This window comes from Echinococcus granulosus (genome assembly GCF_000524195.1).
Source record: "Echinococcus granulosus chromosome Unknown EG_S00042, whole genome shotgun sequence".
Lineage (NCBI taxonomy): Eukaryota > Metazoa > Platyhelminthes > Cestoda > Cyclophyllidea > Taeniidae > Echinococcus > Echinococcus granulosus.
The window spans coordinates 355,488-378,320 of record NW_020170422.1 but is presented as its reverse complement, the minus strand read 5'-3'; the positions used below and the strand labels follow the sequence as shown (position 1 = coordinate 378,320).

Sequence of the window (22,833 nt, the reverse complement as noted above, 5' to 3'; positions counted from 1 at the left end):
ATCTCCCTTCCTTCCTATCGCCCACCTGTCGGCCTGCTTACACACATACCTATGCACTTACATGAACACACAAATACCTGCCTTTGTACCATGATTTGTTGGACAACGTTTTGAAAAAACCACTTATTTCATGAACACAAAAATGACCTTATTCCATGAAATTAGCTTATCAAGTGCTGAAGTTAATTGTCAATTGTGATACCGTGGAGACATTCTATGATTTTGCGACTTCTTTAAATCGGCAGGGCTTAAATTATGAGCACTTTGTATAAAGATTTGTGAAATTTCCAAATTTTGAGTGGTTAGATCCAGATGCATTAAAGAAAAATCGACTACCACTACTGCTACTGTTGCAGTAATGAAGTCCATTGTTATAATCTTTTGTATGACGAGGGGACTTGGGTCATGGGAATCACAGCGTCACCTATGTGTGACCCTAGTAGCGAATGTGGCCACTTTTATCCCCTAAACATATGGCAGCCAGCTGAGTAAATGGTGTGATTCCAATAGCCACTATGACAATGAATGCTTGCCTGGGCTGATGACCCAACTTGCTTTACTTTAGCTTTATAGCTAGAGCCTTAGAATGGTTTTATGCATTAAGAAAAGTGGTAGGAAATAGGTTTAGCAGGTTTGGCCTAATAGCACTAGAACAACAAGAAACAATTGCCTCTTCTTGATGTGTCAATTCAATGATCATGATATCAGCCCACTTTAGCGCATTTCTGATTAACCGTATCCAGGCGATAGTTTATTTGTTAAGGCCATCTTAACTTATGTGAAAATACACACAAAGATGTGGATACTTGCTTGTTACATGATGTGAGCATGCTCCCACTTTTACTCTTAACGGACGCCTATTAATCTCAACAACTGCTGTGTAAATTTGCGCTGTCCCTTTCACTCGCTCCGAAAGTGGGTTCTCACACCACCAGTCCCGCCGTAGCCAATGGCCCCAGGGCTGGGAATTGGTAAACTTTTTAAAATTCGCCATGCCTCAAATCGCTTACACCTTTTTGATGGTTGGTAACCTCGGTTTTTTTGTCCGAATAATGGTCCCAAAGTAGTTCGAAAATTGGACGAGGCAAAGTTTAAATTCTAACGAATCAATGGGGTTAAAATTTAGAAAAAATGGCGCCATTTTGAAATGAAGTAAGTGATTTCTCATTAGAGGTACATGCCCAGCTACCTTGATTCTCAACTACTTGGCATTAGTGGACCATTTGAGAACACTGAGAGTAAGCAGATGCGCAGTTTTGTGATCAATTTAGCCTGTAAAAGATTGTCAACTTGTCTGTTGATAATTTTACTATATTTTTCTTATGATAATGGTGCAATTACGTGAAAAATGGCAACTTAAGATCCATTTTTAATAATGAGAGGTCCGGATCTGTCCACAGTGCGTATGCCCATTGAATATATGACTCTGCAATTCCCATTTTCTCTATTAATGCGATTTAAGTGAGGTGGAGATTGGAGCATGGTCTCTAAAATTAAAATCATGCTTATAAATAAGTAAGTGTTTATGGCCTTTAGAGTTTCAAGTTTAAGTTACGGATGAAAAAGTTAAAACATTTACGAATAGTGGTGCAGGGAAGGAACTTGAGGTTCAAGTGGGCCCAATAGGGAGTTCCGCACTTTTGCTGCCTCAGGTACTCCTACTCGTAAATTTAGGTAGATTAAGATAACTTGACTTCAAATAGGGAAAGTCAAATGATTTGTACAATTGGAAATGTCAGGGAGGGCATGGCACAGAAATGTGAACATAGAAAGGCACTAATTTAATCGCATCGCAGAGTCCAGTTTTGCAATTATCATCCAATTCATCTTGCTTTTATTAACCACCATTATTTCCATGCACTTTTCTTTTGTTCTGTTGTCAAAATTTGTACAAGTGGGAACGAATTTTGACTGGTTTTCTTGAGTTACCTTTTACACATCAGAAGGTTTGTAAAAGTGTTTGCCTAAACAGTGCAAATGTTCACGTAGAACCGAATCCCGCTCCATTTGTAACTAGTTGAAATCCGGTACGGAGGGTGCAGTCCTCATGGCTTAAAAGTATGGGTGAAAAGAACACAGCATGGCGACACACGTTTGCTGTGGTATCCACGCTGTGGTATCCACTATTTGTCGTACATTTGGAAAGTGACATATTTTAGGGTAGAAGGGGGGAGGGAGTAAGGAAACCGTCTTTAAGCGCGTATCCGAGGTGTTTATGACCTCTGGGTTAGGGCAGGAGGGAGGGAGGAGGAATAGGGCAAACGCTTGCGCAACAGCTGATGCTAACCAATTCGGCCTGCCCTCGACCCTCAGCTGATTGGCTGCTTTTGCATCTGGCGCGCATGCACGCGCGCACGCGAATACGACTACATATTGGGTGCTAGCCAATCACAAGGCTGTCACCGCACTTATAAATTTGTTATAAAGAAGACCACAATGTGTACCAAATGCTTTGACTCCGTCCTGACTTGACCCACTAATCACATTACTCGGACCGGGGATTTTTTTAAACCTCAAGTAAAAAATCACAGAAGATGAGTGAAGCACTCGATCTGAGCGTGAACGCGGTGGTAGCGTCGGTGGCAGCGACTGCAGCCACAGTGGCACCTCCACCGCAGACTTCGTCTGTGGACCAACTGGACTCTACCAACACCGCTAGTCTTCTATCCTTTCCCTGCGGTGCAGAGTTCCTGCAGAAATGCGCAGCGACTTTCAGTACTCTACCTCATAGCCAAGCCCTCCCTCTCGCCAGTCTGCCACCCACCGCCCTTCTGCAGGCGCCGCCACCGCAGTCCCCGTCAAATCGTGAGTTTTTAGTTCTCTTTCGATTACGATGAGCCCTTTTTCCATGAGTGGTTTTAATGAGAGGGCTACCTTTATCTACAGAAGATACCTATTTTCATGCCCCACTATAATGACCATGATAGTAAATTTGTCATACCTTGGTGGGGAAAAAGTAGAAATGAAGGGGTGGCACACCATACTGTACCGTCTGATAAATCTATTACTCACCTTTTACCCTCCCCTCACTCTTTCCAGATACCTTGTGTGATTGGAATGTGCGGGTTCCTCGTACTCTCTTGTTAGGCCCAAAGAGTTGGAGGGGGAGTGAGTTAGACGGCCCCTGTGGTTGAGTTGGTCCTGAAGCTCCATCGCTGTTTTGCTTTTATGCATTGATTATCCGCTCTTCAGTGTGAATGGGAGGGCAGGCATGTCCAAAATGTCCATTTTCTATCCATCTGGCCTGTTTGGGTGAGGGTGAATAAAAAGGAAAGATTAAAATGTGCGAATTGAGCACCAGGCTGGGGCGTCGGGGAGGGGTGTGGGATGTGAGATAAACAAATTCTCCATCGGACTGTCCGAATTTTAGATTTCGGGTCTCCGCTGGCTGCGCACTCCATGCTGCCTTGTGCAAACCAAAACCATTGTTGTCTTTATCTGAATCTCGTTCGTAGATTTTTTAGTCGATGCGCTGAAGCAGATCAAGTTTCCTTGTTCATTCTAGAGTATAAGGATAACAACTCGAAATAAAGTCGGCAGTATAAATTCTGCTACTAAAACCCATATGGATATGATTTCCTGCCAATTGACTTTTTCTCTATACAAAGGCATGCTTTTTGTCTCCTCTCTGCATACCTTGACGATTAACGTAACTTTTAGACTTTTTCTAAGAAAAAATGCTGATCGACAGACTGAAATTGGCAAATATTATATGAAAATATATTAAAGTAATGGGAAACCTGCCTCCAAGCACTAACTTTAAAAGTGAAATTACTTCTCCGTGTAACGTGAAATTTCGTTTCCTTAGTCATTGATACACTTAGGGTAACAATGCTATTTGTGGCGACCCGCTAATCCCGTGATTGACTTGAGAAGAGGAAACGGACTAGAGTACGCAAACACTATACTCACTGTAGCATTACTGTTTTGAAAATCTGTTTTTCTTTGTTGTCATAAGCAAATATAATCACGATGGTTTATTTTCATACCTGGACCCATTCCTTTTCCCCATTTTAATAATTGCATTCGTCGCTGATCAACACAATACCTGTTGGTTAGCCTCTAAATTTGCAGACTCATCTGCAAAGATTAGATTTTCACGATTTCAGGAACAAATAAGCCTTCTGCTTACGCCCATTCAAGTTGAACTTTTTTTCATTCATAGAACCTTGTGCTTTATGTCTCTGCACAGCCTTTGTGTACCCTGACCACCACTGTGTCCTTTGTTTGTTTTAGAAAGGAGACCTATTAACAAAGGTTAGCATATTAGTGTAGCTCTTCCTCCCCTCCCCCTCCGAGACTCCCCTGAAGATAAACGAAGACATAATACCCGGGGCAGAATATGTATCGCCAAATTACAGAAGGACTGGCGGGCCAACGACACGGCCCAGAGGTCAGGCCGCCCGAATGAGGTGCGATGTCGAGCTCTCAAGTTGCCCATTACCGAAACCGAACAATTAAGGAGTTACATTAGCATACAGGGCTGTCGTTTTTAAAACCGCAACTATGACGATTATTAGAAATTGTGGTTCCGCTTTTCTTTTAGACCTAAGTTATTGAATGTCCATAGCTCGTAACTATTCAATCACCCCTAAAGCAGTTTACGCGTTCGCTGTCAAATTAATTTGCGACTCCAACAAAATTCAAGGTTAGGAAATTTTTGTCAAAGAGCTGTAAATAAATGTGTATATAAGGCCTTAAAACGTAAAAGAGTGAAAATTTTGGCGCAGTGGACGAAGAGGCAGATGTAGGCGTGTAGGTCTTTTGCTGCGCCTCTAACATTGAACACACGTGGCAGTGGTGATGATGATGGGTAAGCAAAGGAATAAATGACTGAGCGACTAATATTTGCATTTGCTCTTAGTCATGTATTAAAGCGCCTCCCCGTTTCTAGGATAAACATATTGTATCTAGGGTGATAGGCTGAGAGAGGCGATGGCGTCATGAGTAGAAACCGTTGTGATTGCGTGGATTAGCACACAAACAAATGTACATGTGAGTTTGTGGTCTCATGCCGTACTTCCTAACCCTTTGACCTGGCCAAGAAAGTGCCACGAGACTGGTGAAGGAAGAACGTTTTGTATAAGGTCTACACAAGATAAGATGTCTACAGACCGGAAGTAACGTGGCATTGATTCTTATCCCCCTCCTCCTCCTGCTTCTGCTGCGACTTGTGGACTTCCGGAGGCACTTTTTTCCTCCTGCACAACTTACTCCATAACAGAAGGGTCAAACGATGAGTGAACGTTCTCACTTTGTACTACCGAGTGTGAATGAATAAACACAGTGGCTTTGTTCCGTGTATGTGTGTGATGCTGCTAGAGAAGGTGATGGTCTTGCCTCTACGGCTGAGTCACTCATGAAATATAAATTTTCAAAATAATTCACGAAACCATATATATTTGGAGTGCGGCGGTGTTGGTGGTGGCGGCGTTGGTGGTGGAGGAGGTGTTGACAAGCTGCAACGGTTTATGGACACCCCAAGTCCGGTAGTGGTTATTACTTCCGGCTTCAACAAAATACACCAATTCGGACAATTGTTAACTTGCCTACTCTCAAATCCGGCCACAATTGATTAACCCCTTTTTTTGCGTAGAAAAACCGCCTTCCTTCATCAATGCATGGAGAATCTGTAAAATAAAAAGAAAAAAATGAAGAGGAGGCTTATTAAACCTTATTCCATCAATGATAAAGTGAATTATTTTGCCACGTGCGCCTGTATGTGAGCATTAGCCTTGCCTACGGAAGAGATATTCTTTTTCACAACTTTAATTAGCACGCTGTCATCTTCTTCAAATAACAATCATTACTATTACTACTTCTACTTCAAAAGTTGTAACACTTAGATTGAGCAAAAAACTTTCTTTAAAGGGTGTGAGGTAAAATAAATCAGTAAATACCTTAAAGAAGTGGGTTATGTTTTGAGAAGGGGGAAGCAGTGGTCATTCGTTGTCTGTTGCATTGTCAGTACTTTTACCATGTTTGAATTTCCATGATTTTGAAAATGCAGACATTATCACTTTGATTTTGGAAAGGCATTTTGACGTGTACTTCTGCTAAATTAGGAAAGATGGATTTACGTAGCTCCTTAATCGATTTGAACATGAAGAAATTGACTGACATGTCTCCATAAACAGGAAGTAGAGAACCTCAGATGACTTATTTGTCAAGAGTGAATGATTTGTTTGCATCTAGTTGCCCACCTCAGCCTTCCATCAAGCTATTATGTTTTCGTTAGTGCGATTTCTTTAACATTTGAAATTATTGGTGGGCTTTTATCAAACTGACTGGGCGCCTATGAGCCCATGACTCAGTTGAGGATCCAAACCCTCTCTGAATTTATCAAGTCGGTGCTGTGACCGTATCACAACAATGAAAAGGCTCCATTTTTCATATTAGCCTATTTGCAAACAAAGTATGAGGTTCTAATAGGCGTAAGGACTGAGTAATTATTTTTGCCTTTTTGTAATAAGCTGTTTCCTCGTGAGTTGTCTGACCCTATCAATTTAGAGGTCAGGGGTGCCTGCCAGACCCACGCTTCAATCGTCACCGTCCTATAATTTGATCCAACATTTATCACGGTCGCTACATGTTGCATGTTTCATTGTTCCGATGAGCCACCAACTGTCATCATTTTTTGACAGATCTTACTATCTTTCACGAACAAAAAAACGCCTTAGGTCAAAACATCAACATCAAAACATTTTTTTATTGTTTTGAACTCTATCATTCTGTTTACGATCTGCGATTTGGCGCATTGATAACCATCACAATTGATGAGATCTTCATGTCACATGTTTGTGACATGCAGGGTCAGGCCAGAATATCGAAATATCGCCCATATGTGGCGATTGTCAGAAGGGCAGGAAGATAGAAAAGAAGAGCAGAAGTAGGAGAAAATGAAATCGGATACAGCCTCATACCGCCAATCAGGCTTGAGGCGTATAAGCAAGCCAATGTGGCCACACGTCATTTTGAGGTGGGTGTGTATTGTAGCCACTGCCTTTTGGGATGATATAAAATACACGTAGGCGCGTGCGCGGGTGCGTTTTGTGACAAGGAAGACAAGAGAGGGGCGTTAAGCTCGTAAATTATTTACCGAAAACCTGACAATTATGCTCCCCACTATCACACAATACTCTCTTTAACACCACGTCGCTATGGCAATAATATTGAACTATTCAAAATTGCGTGTTAGAAGTGAAGGCAGGTGAAGGGTGGAGGGGGTTGCGAAGGCGAAAGGCGGTAAGACACTCCAAAAGCCTGAATTATACATACACGTCACATTTAAATGCCTTCTTTCTTTCCCCTGGGCGTCACACCAACTCAAGCTTGTGTGGAGCAGTCATTAAAAAAAAGACAATAATGATCACGCACGCAGACAAGCAGGCAGGTAACCAAATCACGCACATTGAGGGAAAGGCATTTCTTTACCCTTTTTTAATTTATTGTAGTTCCCTTGGGTAGTGGTCCAATTCCCAGTTTTGTACCTCTCATGATACCACCTTTGGCGATGAACGGCCAGGTTACAAAGGAAGGTGGATCGAGTGCGATTGATCTGTCGGTCCAGACCATCCTCCAGACTCCCCATTGTCCCATTTCCGAGGCATTACTCACGTGGGGCTCGAATGCATCCCAAGTGAAGACCCCCTTCAATCCCCACCTGGTACCTCGAAGTGCTGTGAATAGTGAGTTCCTACTTTCTTACTTGAACCCACATGGCACATATATGCAGTGTGATTTCTTTATTAGTTGGTGACAATTTTGACCGAAACAAATCGGGCGTCAGAAACAGTGTGGTTAGGTTTCAAACGCATAAGGAGATATGTTGTCATGTTCCCGTTCTCAAGATAGTAACGAAATCATCAAGAAGCTTAAAAATAATTTTTGTCTTATTAGAGGAATAGAGCAGCTGGATTGTGGTGGTCGGCTTGCCTTCGAGCAGCTGGTGGCTAGGAGGTTAACTAGCTAGGCTGAAGGGATGTAAGCATCCTTAATTTCAACACATTTAAAGACAGAGAAGGCTTTATGCTTAGCGGTGACTGACCCAAACGGCTAATTCAAATGCTTATGCAAATCTAGAAAGATAGATCTTTAAGGACAGGTATTTTGCTTAGTATAGGAGTGTAGGGCAAATGCTGAAAGTATTTCCATGCTCATGCCAATAATGCCTAGTGAGATGATCGAGAGCAAACCTCCAAATCTGCTTTTAATAAGCAAAATTAATTAATGTATTTTCCAAAGCTGTAAATTTTGATTTCATGTGTCATCTTTGACTGATTTTCCGTGTTAATATAGAGCGGCATCGAGCAGTAAAAAATCGAGTTTCGCCAGATCTGTTGAAGCATGTTGACGCAGAAGGAGGCCCAGCACCTGCTGAGTGTTTAGGCATTATACCAATAAAGGACTTTTTTAATTGTAGCAAACATCACTTGTTCATGACAAAAGTTCTCTACATAAACATTGTCATGGTACAATTTATTCTATGTGAAAATTTAAATGCTTGGCAAGTTTGATTAATGTGCACATCAGCACCTTAACCAGTCATAAAAATGTTATCGTCATTTTGTGGTTCTTTCCTTTTAATAATTATGGAAACTAACTGAGGTTGTTTTGCAGTTTACTACTTTTTTCTTAGCTCATTTAACTGTTCGAAAGCCATGATACAGCACAAGTAGTCTAAAAAGTCTGTGCAATTAAAAAACCATTTTTTCTCAATTTCTTCACCTACCTCTGTGTCCAGCTTTCCAATCTATCGACAGCCTTCCTTTCCTCGACATATACTCCAGGAGTTTAGCACCGTATGACCACAAGGATTTCTTGAAGAAATTCTCCTCCTTCCACGAATGTGGCAATACGCAGTGCAGAGCAGCAGGATTAAAGGAACACTTCCACTGCACTGAGTGCTACAAAGTACATGTCTGCTTATTTTCTTTAAGTACATGCAAACTTATGTTCACCCTTAGTTTTAAACAAGACAAGGAAGTTGTACTTTGTAGTAGAAACGAGGGATCCTTTAAAAACCCCTTTAATCATTCTCAATTTAAAATCACCCATATCGATAATGCTTACAAGCCAGTGATGAAGAACCGGGTCAAAATTACCCATTTTTAAAAAAAAGTTATTCGGCAGGTGAAAGACCGTTCTATGTTGCAATTTATTATATATATCAAGCAAATTTATAACAAATAGAACAAAAGAACTTTTAACAAGGTATTTGAAGGAATCCTTCATCAGTATTTTGCACAAAATTGCGTTATGTTGAGGTAAGTAACCCAGGTATTGAGGCTTTCAAATATGCATAAGTAGTGACCAAAATGTGGAATAAGGTTATGAATTCAAAATTTTTAGTTTAAAATACTAAAATTCATGGGAGCTTGGGTCATGCATAAGTAGTAGTATGTTAGCACTGACCAACAGTGCCTCATTAAGTTGTTATACTACAGCAGATGTCAATGCCAAACGAAATCAAATTGTGCGATTGTCATTCGTAGTCGTCTTTTGTGCATTTCGAGATTATAAAGCATAGCAAATTCATTTTGTCGATAAGTTTATAAAAGCTATGATGCATATTTCATTAGGAGTCGTTAGCATCTAGGAAAAAATGAGGTTACCTCTAAAGGTTAAGGTTCTCGGGATAACTAACTACAGCGTTTTCGGAGAAAAATGGTTAAAACCAGTGTATCGAGAAAGACATGTGTTTTTATTTTCGGCAAACAGCAGACTTTCCCTTTTGTCAGTTATCCAAGCCATTTTTTTTAACTTTACGCACTAATTCTTGCTCTGAATTCCCCGAAAGGACTCACCTCTTTGAGTAATCCAACAAGTCATGACATTGATGGCTTAGTAGGCCTGAGAAATGCTATAGTAGCGTTGACTCAGAAGTGAGTTATTTCACATTTTAGCGAGGATTTTAGTGAGTTTTTCAACAAATCTGGCCTTCTCTGCCATTGGATTATGGCTTTGCTACGGTGGCCGCGGCATTTTACATTTATCCACTTTTCTCTATCCAATATTGCCACGGAATTTAATTCGATCGGGCACAAAATGCCTGTACTTTTTCTGGTCACTCATGCTCCTTTAAGTATTTCTCAGCACCAGATGTCAAGAGTTACACGGACTTGTTTGATGTCATTTGCTTTAGCAATCAATCCTTAACTATAACGAGGACTAATAATAGTGTAGTTAAAAGGCCACTTTGTGCTGACCTCGTCGTCACGGAGACGGATATTTTTGTTCGCGTGTATTTGGGAAAAGGACATTTCACCGTAATTGTGCATAAGTGTGTGTGGCCCCGGACATGGCGTTCTTCCCTTCAGGACAAACTACTATCTACATGAGCCCGAAAAAATTATAGCAGCTGTTGCCTATATCAACCTCTCTTGACCCTCCATTTGGCCGTCAGGAAACATGATAAAAGTGCCCACTGAGATTGTACAAAGCAAGGCGGTAAAAATTTTTCCTTTTTTTTTCATTCCAGTTTTCGACATAATTGGTGTGCTTACTGATTAGTTGAATGACGTGAATCCTGAAATCTGACCGTTAAAAAAATGCACCGAATTACATCACACTTCGGTTATTGTGTACGCACGGATAAAACACTGTCATGATATCAATCAGTGACGATTTTAGTGGGTTTTAAAACTCTGTTGCACTTTTAAACCAAACCTTTCAATTTTAAGATGGGCAACACCTTCATTGTGAATAAGCGTTAGCAACCTGGCAGTTATTGACATGAAATTCCCTTCTTACAAAATCATCCGGAGATGCCAATACATTAAGCATCATTAATGTCATATTTTTGGATTTAAGGTGATAAATCGGAGGGAGGAGACCATTCGACACTTAAAGTGGCACCGAAAGCGTATGGAGAGTTTGCAGTACGGATTCATGCGCTACAGCTCAAGCGACAACTGCGGCTACAACCATTGCAGCCATAACATGAAACAGACTCACTATCATTGCATTCGTGCCAATTGCTCAAAGGTGAGGAAAAGTTCACATTTTTGTCTTCTCCCATCTCAATACTACTTGTGGTTATCGCTTCATTCATCCATATGGATCAAAGGAAATGTCGTCATGCCGAGGATCGCGAAATGCCATTTAGACTTGTCTGTTACGTAGCTTCTCTTCTTTTCCTTTTCTTTTGAGCACTACCCTCTTCCAGCTTGGTTCATTTTAATATAGTAATCAACGGGGAAGGGTAAGTGGTCATACAATGGTTCTCTATCTCCGTGAGAGGTTCATCGGTTTCGACGAAGCCTATAGATTTCAAAGGACCTTCCTCTTTATGAACTACACTGTAGTAAAAACTCTTTGGCCTTGCCAATACACTACAGCGAGTGGATTCTGTGCTTCAATCACTCTTCGTGGGATCATTTAACGTTTGGATGGAATGCGTGTTTGAAAATAGTGTCATGGAAATAAAGTCGGTCTCCTTTGTCCTCAGCCTATCATTACCCCTCAGCTGCATATCTGAATCACTCTCAACTTCCTACTACGTTCATATTGCAGGAATTTCTTTTACATACGTTTTTGCTTTTTTTCAAATCGGAAGCCAACTCATTATAAGCCGTCTCACAGACGGCGCGATAAAAATAACGATGGAAAATTGGACCAGTGTTGACGTTCTTTTGGTTTCTGTTGGCTGTCCGCTGCCACAAATGCACCGGCACAAAGCGACCACCATGGCATCGTAAAAGATAGAGTTAAGACTTGCAACACTTACCTGTTGAACACCCCCTTCTTACCACAAGTTATTTGTGTTATAGCACAAAAGTGGGGGATTGCGTACCATCGATGTACATAGAGAGGTGATAGAGAGTACACCCAAAATGCAACGCGGACCTGGCACCACAGAGTGGCGTCAAACACAGATCCTGTGATTATGTCTTTTTTCATGTGTCCGATTCGAAATTCTGCCATGTTTGCATGCCAGCGCTTGGGTTTACCCGACTGTGGTAGTGGGCTTGTGGCTAAGGCACAAATTTTGACATTTTGTGCACATTGACAATCTAATCAGGCACCCGCGTACACCCGCGACTAACTTGTGCAAGTGCATGCCAAATGTTATTAAACAAGTTGTCGCTATGACAACTTAAAAACACTGATATCATCATCGGCACCAGCCTTAATGTTAAAAATTTCGGCACTTGAGTGGCTTGTGCCAATTATTCACAACCGCCGCTTTTGTAATTCCCGATTTTTTTCACATCTATTCTGATCCTTTAATTTCTACATCTATGAGGGGCACTTAGATTAAGACTATGTACTATAAAAAAACAAAGTTTTTTCCTAACACTTGATTAATATCTGCAAAGTAACTTCGGCACAGAAAAATCCATCCAAGTGCCTGCAAGTGTCTAACCCGGTCTACAATCTATGCATCAGCTACTAAGCAGCAGTACGGGCTATACAATACCCGTCGTATTTTCGGTTGGTCCTGGACGGCTTTCGTATAAGATAGTATTATTTGGTAAAAAGGAGTCTACCACAGTCTCATCTCACCAATGCAAATCCTTCACATAGACTTAAGTGAATCCGTGATTCTCAAGTTCAAGTGTGGAATGTTTTTCTGTGGTCATTCTTAATGCCATCACTTAATAAAGCTTGACCACTTAATCTATACAACTTTGCTAAAAAAATATCAAAAAAATGTGCAAGTGAATGATTTTCTCCAGTTGTAATTAAATGACCAACCTTTTGGCTACTAGCTGTCACAGCTAGTGATCTCTTGACATTAAAACGGCTTGCAAAATTAAAAATTATTTGTCTAAAAGTGCGAATTTGTTCAAATTTTACCCCTGTAAGTGTAAAAATGTCACTAGTTCAAACGAGAGTGTGATTTTTGAATATAATTTTTTGCACAAGAAAGCTTGATATCCTTTTTACCTTGTTCAGCTGATCAAGGCCTACCGAGTCTAAACCCGCACTATTTATTTATTTTTGTAAATTTTTTTCGGGTAGGTTAAGTTAATAAAAGTAATTTGTCACTGCATGGTGGATACTGTCTCACTTGTTGTATTTTGAGAACGAAACATCCTTATTTACCCTCTAGACCTACATCAGCACCTCGGATGTTCAAATGCATGCGAACTATCATAGGAAAGACGCGGTGATATTGCAAGAGGGCTTTCGCAGATTCCGGGCTGCCGAAGACTGCGGTAGTAATGATTGTCCCTTCGCCAGAGAACATACAACTCACTTCCATTGTCGACGACCTGGATGCAACTTCACTTTTAAAAACAAAGCTGACATGGGTAATGAACTACTGATTGGATTTCAGTAATAGGCTATCATAATGCAAGTTGTGTGTGGCCAGTTCGCATTCCCTCTCGCAACGCTAAATCAATTTTCGTGAATGATTTTTTAGAAAAGCACAAAAATCATCACTTGAAGAACGATGCAATCGCCAAGGATGGCTTTCGAAAGTTTACAAAATCTGAAAACTGCAATTTTATAGGTTGCAAGTATTCGGGCTTAGTCAATCACATTCACTGCATTCGACCAGGTAATTATTTTGCATGCAAACCATCTGAAACGAATATTCTCCCATTCATCGACCTACCTACACACAATTTATCTATCTGTTTACTATCGTCAGTCGATAGTAACAAGACTTTTCATTTCATAGGCTGCGACTACATTGTGCATTCAACAAGTCAGATATCATCGCATAAACGCAAGCACGAACGCCGAGAATCTGTCAGCTTTCCCTGCTCAATGGTACCCCAAAATCAACAGGTATTACCTCTGAGCTGTGAATATAGCAACGGCGCCAATGCAAGCACTCCTAGCATCACAGCAAGCACGACCACAACAACAACATCAGCTACAACCACCCCTAAGCCTTCACCTCCACAATCCATATCACCGATTTCGGATCCACAAGATCTCAGCTCAACTGCAAAACTTCTCCAACGCGCCTCGAGGATTACTGAAATGTGTTGGCAGAGGTTTCAGAACCCCGTAGCCTCCTCTCCACCTCCAGACTGCGAGGATACACAACTCGTGGAACAAGTGCTTGAAGAAGTTCTTCCCTCCCTGAAGCTCTTTAAGGATGTCCCATCCTGCAACAATGAACAATGCTCTCTCAATGGCACGGGTATTGGTCACTTCCACTGTTTCCGCACTGGATGTATGGACACTGTGGAGATGGATCTAGACGACAGAATCCCTGCATTTGAGGAGACTGCAACCATTTCCAGTGGAGATATGGACTCTTGGCGAGAGCACTGGTTCATGCACGCGTGGCAGTCCATCCTCAGCATCATCGGTTTTACTTGTTGCAGAGAGGAAACTTGCAATTCTAGTAAAAGTGAAGCGAGGTCGCATTTGCACTGCTACTTCTGGCCGATGTGTAATTTCACAATTGACATTGGTACTGCATCACCTCCTAGACTGTTACGGCACTTGACAAGGCATAATCAACACTTAGGGACAACGATTTATCAGGTGAAAGAACAGTCTACCTCTTTACTATCAGAGCTGGGTGGTGCAGCACAGAGGAAGCGTGGACGTCCACCGAAGCACTCCCGGGATATCCATATCCCTCGATTGGATATCTCACCGGAGAGATGTGTGGACGACCATCCTAATGTGCTTCTCACAATGGAGGACTTTCTGTCCAAAGCGGATATGATTGTTGGGGGCCTTAAGTTCTTCCCTGCTGAGGGTCCGTCCTGCGTGGATCGTTGCTGTCCTTTCTACATCACCAAACAGAGTCACTTCCATTGCATTCGACCTCGTTGTCACCTGGCTACAACCAACTTGGCCGTCGCGAACTCCCATCGACGGGAATTCCATGCTTACGTCATGATTGAGCCGGGATACGAGTACTTCGATAGGTCTATCGACTGTCGACGTCCAGCATGCTACGCGAAAAGGGACACTGCGCACTACCACTGTCTTCGTCCACGATGTGGTTACTCGTTTGTTCGAGTGAGTAAGATGAGACAGCACACTGAGTTTCATGAAGGTGGTGGTAACGCAGCAAGTGGCACTAGTGGCTGCGGAGTTGGAAGCGTGGAAAAAGGCGAGGATATTATAGACCCCTATTTTTACCGAACGCCGCCAATTCTGCCCCCACTGGGGCTAGAAAAGGGTGGTGCCATGGGAGATTTTATGCCATTTCTGATGCGAATTCTTGCAGAACAGGTTATTCCAATAAATAAGCCGGAGGTGACGGTGAACCTTCCGCTGGAGACAGTGGAATCGAATTCAACTGAGAGTGAGGATAAAATGGACTGGAATGAAACAGCAGACAAGGAGGAAGTAGCGGAAGAGGTGACGACGGCGGTAGTAACCAACAATTTAATTACAATGGAGGAGGAGGATCAAGGTACGGAGAAGTTGGAAGCAGATGAGACTGCGGTTGCGGTAAATGCGAAATCTACTTAGTATTGAAGATGAGATGGTATCCAAACCAATCTTCCACTGGTACTGTGGCTCATTAATGTGAGCTGTGATTTTATGCCTTTTGCGTCTTTATCTCGTTAATTTTGCTCTCAATTGTTGGTCCTTTTTTAGGTTCATCGAACGTCGTGGTTTGGTTGCTACGCCGACGCTTCCACATCCTCGTAACTGTTTTAGACGCGATCTAAACTAATTCGTGTGCAGTTATTGTAAAATAGTCCATAATCTCTAGGCGTTATTATGTATGTTCGGGTGTGCATAAGCAGATAAGTAAAGTGATTTTTTAGAATGAAATCACTTTATCTTTTTGATTACAAACAGCATAAACTCAAGTAATTTGTTATTTGTAAAAATGATGGAAAATGCCTTCCTTAAACAGAAGTTGGTAGAACAAAAAAGTGTAAGTTACAATCGACCGTAAAACTTCTGTGGATCAAATGGCGGGTGGGTAAGACTTGTTGTACTGTAAATCATAATTAATGCTTAGAGGGGATTAAAGAAATTACCGAACACTGAAGTTAGCAAAGCAGACCTAGGCGCCAGTAATCTGACAAAGAACAACTTGACTGGAACATGAAAGGCGTTAAGACAAAAGATCCTGAGACAAGCCTTTAGACGTGACGCTCCAATATCGGTGACAGGGAAATGGTTTGCCCCAATCGCTTTTTACGTTGAAGGACATGTCTAAGAGCAGTAGCGATTCATTGTGTCCATTGTTTTTGGAGACGACCCTGACTCTTAAATGCGACCCGGATTCATTTGTGTTCATAATAAAAACTCAGAGGCCCGCATGATTCAAAAGTTTTTCCATTATGATTCTTCATGGTTTCAACCATCCCTAGATGTTGCCTTCCTCATGTGAAGTTTCTGTGTAACATCCAACTTCCGAAGCCATGATTGTTGTCGAGCGCGTTAGTCAATGCATCCACAAACGCAGCATTCGAGTTATTTTAAATGATTTTTTAGATGGGTCGGAGAAATGTTATAGGCTAGGCTAATTTGGGTACGGTTAATCAAGACGATGGATAACAACGCTGGTGAGTGCTTGAATTTAACGAAGATTCCTGCAAACGTGAACGACGACACCAAACTCGGATCCTTGCGTACTTGTATCTGTTTTCATTTACGGAAGACTTAAAACGTAATATAGAATAGTGATGAGATTCCTTGTTGCTCAACAGTATAACATCTAAACGGCGCAAGGGTTTTGATGATAGTCGTACATCCGTCAATGACCATCCTACCTGTAGCAATGCCCACTCCTCCACCGTCAGTCATCCCTGTGAACAATCACATAGCTCGCAGGGAGTCTAATCAACGCATAACCTGTCTTGGGTTGAATGGGCATGCGAAAAGTGTAAGCGCAATCTTTTACTAACATCTGCGTATAGGGACAGTTTTCCCCTTTTAATCAGCGCAAGTGTTGAATGCTACACTGCACATGGAGAGTGTCGACAAGGAAGGTCAGAAATTTCTGGATCTTACCATTATTTGGAAGTAAATCGGGATACGTCATTTGTCTTAGAAACCAAAACGAGAATCAAAGTAATGTCGGCAATAGGTGGTCGAAGTTTCAGCACCGATGGTAACGCAAAAGAGAATGTCCTCAGATGATAAGGCAGTAGTACCAACAAAGTTTTGCATATCAGAGCTCTTTAAGTATTATTCAAGTGTTTGAACAAGCGTAGGAATAGAAAATAAATGCAGTGTGCATGTCTTAAAATAGAATTCATTCGCGGCCTTTAAAATCAAAATGATCAGTTTGACTTTGACGTACAGCATGCGGTAGAATGTATGGTCTATTTTGACAGAGCTACTTTGTCCTCTCAATTTTGCAAACTAATAAAGTACGGAAAGACTTACCCTGTTGTTGGATACATCTTTTTCTTGAAAAATCTAAGCTGCAATTTTAAAGACAGCGGAGCTTAAGCCTCGTGATATGTTGTGGAATGGTCAAAGTTAATGAGGTAAGCTACTTCTTGAAGGAGTCAATCGCTGGTACTAACTCAGGCGTTGTTACATTGTCTGGTGCTTCACCACTTGGTTGTCGTCATTTACGTCGTTCCTTACATTCAAACTCCTGACCTAATCATCTCAATTTAGTCGAATAGATCACAATTACCTGAACAACCCAATCAAGGGCTATACAATACACTTCCGGTAGTGTCAAAATAGGATAGCTCTGTATCTCTTGTAATTCGATGGCTCAAATGGCTTTGTCTGCTTAGCAAACTGCATTGTTGACGTTGGTTTGGATTTTACTGATCGGTGCTATATCCTACTTCATAGCAAGCAGATTTCATATGTCAATTTGCAGTTGTATGAACATTTACCTAAAAGTGTATGCCATGTTTGAGGACTACCTTGTGGACATGTTCTCCATTCATATGCCATTGCAGTTTTCCTTCCATTTTTATCTTCTTGCAACTCCAAAAAGTATTCAGTTTGCAAACAATGCCCATAATTCATTATTCCTATGTACAGTTGTTGACCCTTTCACTTTGTCCAAATCCGGTCTCGTTAGATTACTTGGTACCATGCAAACTGTAGAGCGTTGGACATTTGTTCAAAAGTCAAGGCAGCTCGAGTAGCTCGTCTTTTGTTGTGGACCTCCGCAGAAAAATATTGCCACCGACACCCACTAAAAGCCATATCGTACATTGCTGGCAGGAGCCAGGTTTTAGCAAATGCAATTAAAACAAACATTATTCCTATGTAAGACTTCATTGAATTACTACAAATTACATCTTCTGCTTTACAGCAATCCATTGTTTGGTATGAAATCGGTGCTGAAAATATGCGAGATTCTCTGTTGAAATGTAGATAAACAAACTATTTATCTTTTTAAGTAAGAAGATAAGTTCGCTCGTACACTCTATCCCTTAGACTTACTCAGTGGATGGCTATTCACCTCTTTATTAGAAAATTTTCCACTTCTTTGTTTAAACATTGGCATCACAAAGGCTCGAAATCTCGTTGAGTGCAAGAAACAGCTGCTTTTGCATTTGCCGTCTCTCCAGACTTAGAATTGATCTTGATTTGGATTTTTAAATTAAATTAATTACATTAGTTCAGGCAATTGATTTTTTTATCGATATCCCTAAATCAAATGATTATTTTTAACCAGCCTAGCAGAGCGCGGTGGTTTGTGTACCTGTGACGGCAATTTAACGATCAAAAGGCTATTAATAGATGCAAGGCGTCATGATTTGAAGGACCCGAATGGAATTTTGCTTGATGGAGAACGAACTGCTATTGGAAGGATGGGGCTTGCCTGTGCTCACACCGCCCCGCCTAGCGACAGATATTAGATCACTGCGTCAACTGCCGGTTAAACGTAGTGTTGCTTCCTCTCTCTCCTCCTATTCCAATCGGCTTAGCGTAAGTTTATTTTAAAAATTTTGGTATTTCTGATTAATAGAGAGGGTAAACGGTGACTGCAAGGAGGATTTGTTGGTGGGTTGGCATCAAGCCGCCTTATTTAGCCTTATATGCCCATTCAATGGTCTCTTTCTAGTGGTAATTTACAAAATCCTCTTCATTCTGAAATTAACTTTGTTTCATGACTTGAGTTAGGCTAAGCTAGCTGTGTTTGTGAATAAAACAGGCAGCTCCAAATGGGAAAACGATTCCTTCATTTCAATTTTAAGCATACTGACAACGTGGCTTCAATGTACATTTTTAATAAAAGCTGGAATGGCTTTGTCTATAGCCCGATCAATGTCCCACCTAAGGCTGTATTTTAAATGCTAAAATAGATTCATAAGAACTAAAATCTTAAGGTCTCTCTACTTTGTCAAGCAAAACTAACAAAGGTATTTTAGAGATCGTGTGTTCAAGAATTGCGTCAGCCTTAAATGTTTCTCCCAAATTATAAAGTGGAAATAAGATGCTAGATTTTTTTAACATCGTTTATATCATGCAAAATTTCATTAACATGCACTGGAATGTACAATCACTACCAAAACCTTATCATCCAATTTTTATAAAAAGCTATAACTACTGATGGGAGCACAATGTGAGGAACGTCATTATTTCTAACCATTAATCGGCATTAGAAATTAAAGGCAATTTTTTCTATTTTGAAATTCAGCTTAAGTAGAACGAGTTTACTATGCCTAATCAATTGCTTGAAAGAAGTTTTTCTATTTGGACCAAAAAATTGAATTGAGGTATATTGTAATATTAATGAGAAAAAAGGGATTGCGACGGTGATACTTCAACTTCTAAAGTTGATTTTGTAAACCATTTGGCATTACCCAAATACTTCATATTGGCGTCGCTTGGTGGCAGTGACACCTGACTCTAAGGCGACGGCAAGTTCACGGAGCTCTACTACCGTCTGTTTTATAGGCTGGATTGTGAATTCTATGTTACAAGGACTTGATATTTACAGTCCTAGAGGCATGAAGCTCTTATTGCCGTCATAGTGAATTTTTTTTCTAAATCCCCAAAAACTCAATCATCCTTGTCAAAAATTCTTTTATTGTGGTGATGCAGACCTTAAATTTTAATCTGTGGGTGCAAGTTAATATGTTGATTTGGAACTAGACAAAGTAATTTGGAATATCATTTAACGAAATGGTTAAATCTGGATTTTATGGAAGAGTATAGTTTAAAAAACCTTAGACATTTCTTATTTGTTTATTGCACTTACTTTTAAAAAGGTGCGAATTGTGCATCTAACGAAATCAGAGTGGAGTCTTTTTAAGAATTAAGGAAAGCGTTATATATATCTCACCTAGTCTCCTATATTTTATTAATGTACTAAACTTCCAATTTACCTTCTGCTTCCCAGAGGCCAAAGACAAGTAAAATCACCCTTTTCTGATTAAGTATTACACTTTCTATGCTTTTACATTGTTTCAAACTCTACACATTTATCATAGGCCGGTGAAGAAACCATGTCACATATATGTGACGCTGGGGTTAGGCAAGAGTTTGAAGGCGACACATATGCGTAATACTAATGACAAATGTATTACACCAGCTATTTATAAATCGTTTTTAAAATTTTCTATTTTTATATTAAAAGGTGTCAATTTTGAGAATCATGGAAGCGAATTCCACTTGGGCCTTTGCTCTTTATGACTTCAAAGCTATGGAAGATGGTGATTTAGCATTCAGGGCAGGTGACCTTCTCCAAGTAAGTTCTTTGGTAGGAGACACTATTGAATAGAGAATAAAGACATCAACTAAGCTACCCTTGAAAACGTAACCTGTTATATTCACATAGAGGAATACTTCAATGGTAGAGTGTAGAAGGACTTAGAGGCGACAAAATGTAGACAGACGCAGTCGAAACTTTGAGAGCTGAAGAGCCCGTGTAGTTGAGCATGAGTTTGTTGATATACAAAGGACAGAGAGCTCTTTAAAATATAAAATTTGCCTACTATATCGGACAAGTTCCTAGCTTAAAGAGTTATTTATTACAGTTATCCAAATCCCATCAAGAGAACAAAGGGCAGAACTGGCTTGCAGCCACAAATCCACGAACACGTTGCGTTGGTGAGGTGCCTGCCAACTATATCACCTCTGAGCGTGGGTATTCAGCAGCTCTAGACGCTTTCAGGGAAACAGATCGCAATGGTGCTAGTAAATTGCTTCAATCTAATGACTACTCGAGTAACTTTAACTACGTTATTCGACCCAGCCGTGGTTAGTACTTTGCATTGATAACATGAATTGTTTTTACATACTGACACCACTTTTGTATTCCTATTCTACTTGCTCATTTTATTATTATTTGACAGAATGCAATGAAATGGCCTTATCAATTAAGCCTTTAAGGGGAAATTTGACGCACTACAAAATCTACTTTAGTGGAACTGATCCGAATTGCTTCCTATTCGTGAACAAAACCTTCAAAACGATTGAGGATTTGGTAATCTATTACATGGGTAGGAAAACCACTGTCTATTATTCCATTGCTCTTCTCTTTTCTTTCTTTTTAGAAAATGAGATTGCGCCTGGATGCATTTTGCAGGCTTATAAACCTTTCAAAGATTCTCTGCCTACAAATCCTCAGGTCGCCAGATAGACTTCAATACCTCTTTACTAACTCTGCTTTTACCAGCAATGCAACGCTAAGCGAACACTTGTAGATGAGATCTGGCGTGTGTACTTGCAATAGATAATTTGTATTTAACAGGTCTCGCTGTGATTGAGGTGACTCTGAAGGTATTGTTTCAAGGTATGCTACAAACTCGGGTCCCCTGTCACGACCATTGCAAGGCAGTCAGGCGATAGGTAGACACAAATACCATTGGATGGGTGACTGGTACCACGAAAAGGAGAAGGCTTTAAAGTGAAGAAAGGTCCTATTTATAAACCATATAAAGGGAATTAGTCAATCATGAATTGCTGAAAACCTCCAGTTCCCAGGTAATGCTCAATAGTTGCCATTTTTAGGCAAGCAATGCAAGCAGAAGGATTTACGCTAGTCCAATCAAAAATTGACATTGGGCTCTTGTGAAACACTTAAGTTTGTACAGCAGGCCATTAGTTGGGCAGCTATCAATAATCTAGTTGGTAATTTATCTGCTCCAGGTTTTCAAAAAGCAAAACATTATGCGTAAAACACATACTAACCTTTATTACTAACTTTTTTTGCTAAGGAGCAAAATACTAACGACACACATACATTTTACTTAACCTCTTCTGTCGAGAGTCAAAAAGCGGAGCAAATAACAAAACCTGACTTTTACCAGTCACTTAATTCATCAGGACGAGAATGTCTTTCACCAAACACTTGTTAAGGGTGAAGCATAAGCTTTTCGTCAACGTCAATCTAACAATTTGGATGGCCCTCACTATTTAGCCTCTCACTTAAACCTTAAAATGGTTACGAGAAATACACGAGGAAGATCGGAGCACAAAGTGGTTATCGAATATGGTTCTTGCGCACAATCACCATGTGGTGTGCTCAAGGTGAAAGTTAGCCGACTAAGGCGGCCGCAACTTCGACCAGGAGTACTTTATATCAACTTACCAGGCATTAGACTTGGCTTCCCTTCCAAGACAGAATTGAAAGGGAGGCTTTTGAGGCTTTTGTCTCTGATTCCGTGTGTGTCGAATGCATTTGATGTTTCCTCGTGAACCACTTGCGTGACAGAAGAGGGTGGTGGATAAGGCGTTACAATCTTCCTAAAATTGCCACTGAAGAGGAGTGCTTTAGCGACAAAGTATCATTAGTTGATGTTTTTTAATGGAAATTTGACAAAAGCGTCGAGGTTGAAATGCTGATGCCGGCTCAGACACTGAATGCAGATGGACTGGATTTGTATCGTAAATGTCGCCGGCTACGAGCCTTTGTAGCACTGGCCACCGAGTGAGAGTGCTCACTTGATTTGTAGGTATTTGTATAAAATTCTGAGTAAGGTTTATCTTTTTTTGCCATTCAGTGTTTGTTTACCACCA

The 22,833-nt window shown here is 40.7% G+C and overlaps 2 protein-coding genes across 2 annotated transcripts; both read left to right on the top strand. All coding sequences in view use genetic code 11, as the record gives it.

Moving 5' to 3' along the window:
* Positions 1-13,722: 13,722 nt before the first annotated feature.
* EGR_05589 (Zinc finger protein castor) lies at positions 13,723-15,399 on the top strand (the record flags this gene model as incomplete). Its single annotated transcript, XM_024494838.1, has 1 exon — positions 13,723-15,399. The coding sequence occupies one exon, from the start codon at positions 13,723-13,725 to the stop codon at positions 15,397-15,399; it is 1,677 nt and encodes a 558-aa protein (XP_024350758.1).
* Positions 15,400-18,651: 3,252 nt separating this feature from the next.
* On the top strand, positions 18,652-21,518 carry EGR_05588 (Tyrosine-protein kinase Src42A; the record flags this gene model as incomplete). Its single annotated transcript, XM_024494837.1, has 5 exons — positions 18,652-18,795; positions 20,450-20,560; positions 20,850-21,072; positions 21,168-21,298; positions 21,369-21,518. 5 exons carry the CDS (start codon positions 18,652-18,654, stop codon positions 21,516-21,518), a joined length of 759 nt encoding a protein of 252 aa, XP_024350757.1.
* Positions 21,519-22,833: the final 1,315 nt, after the last annotated feature.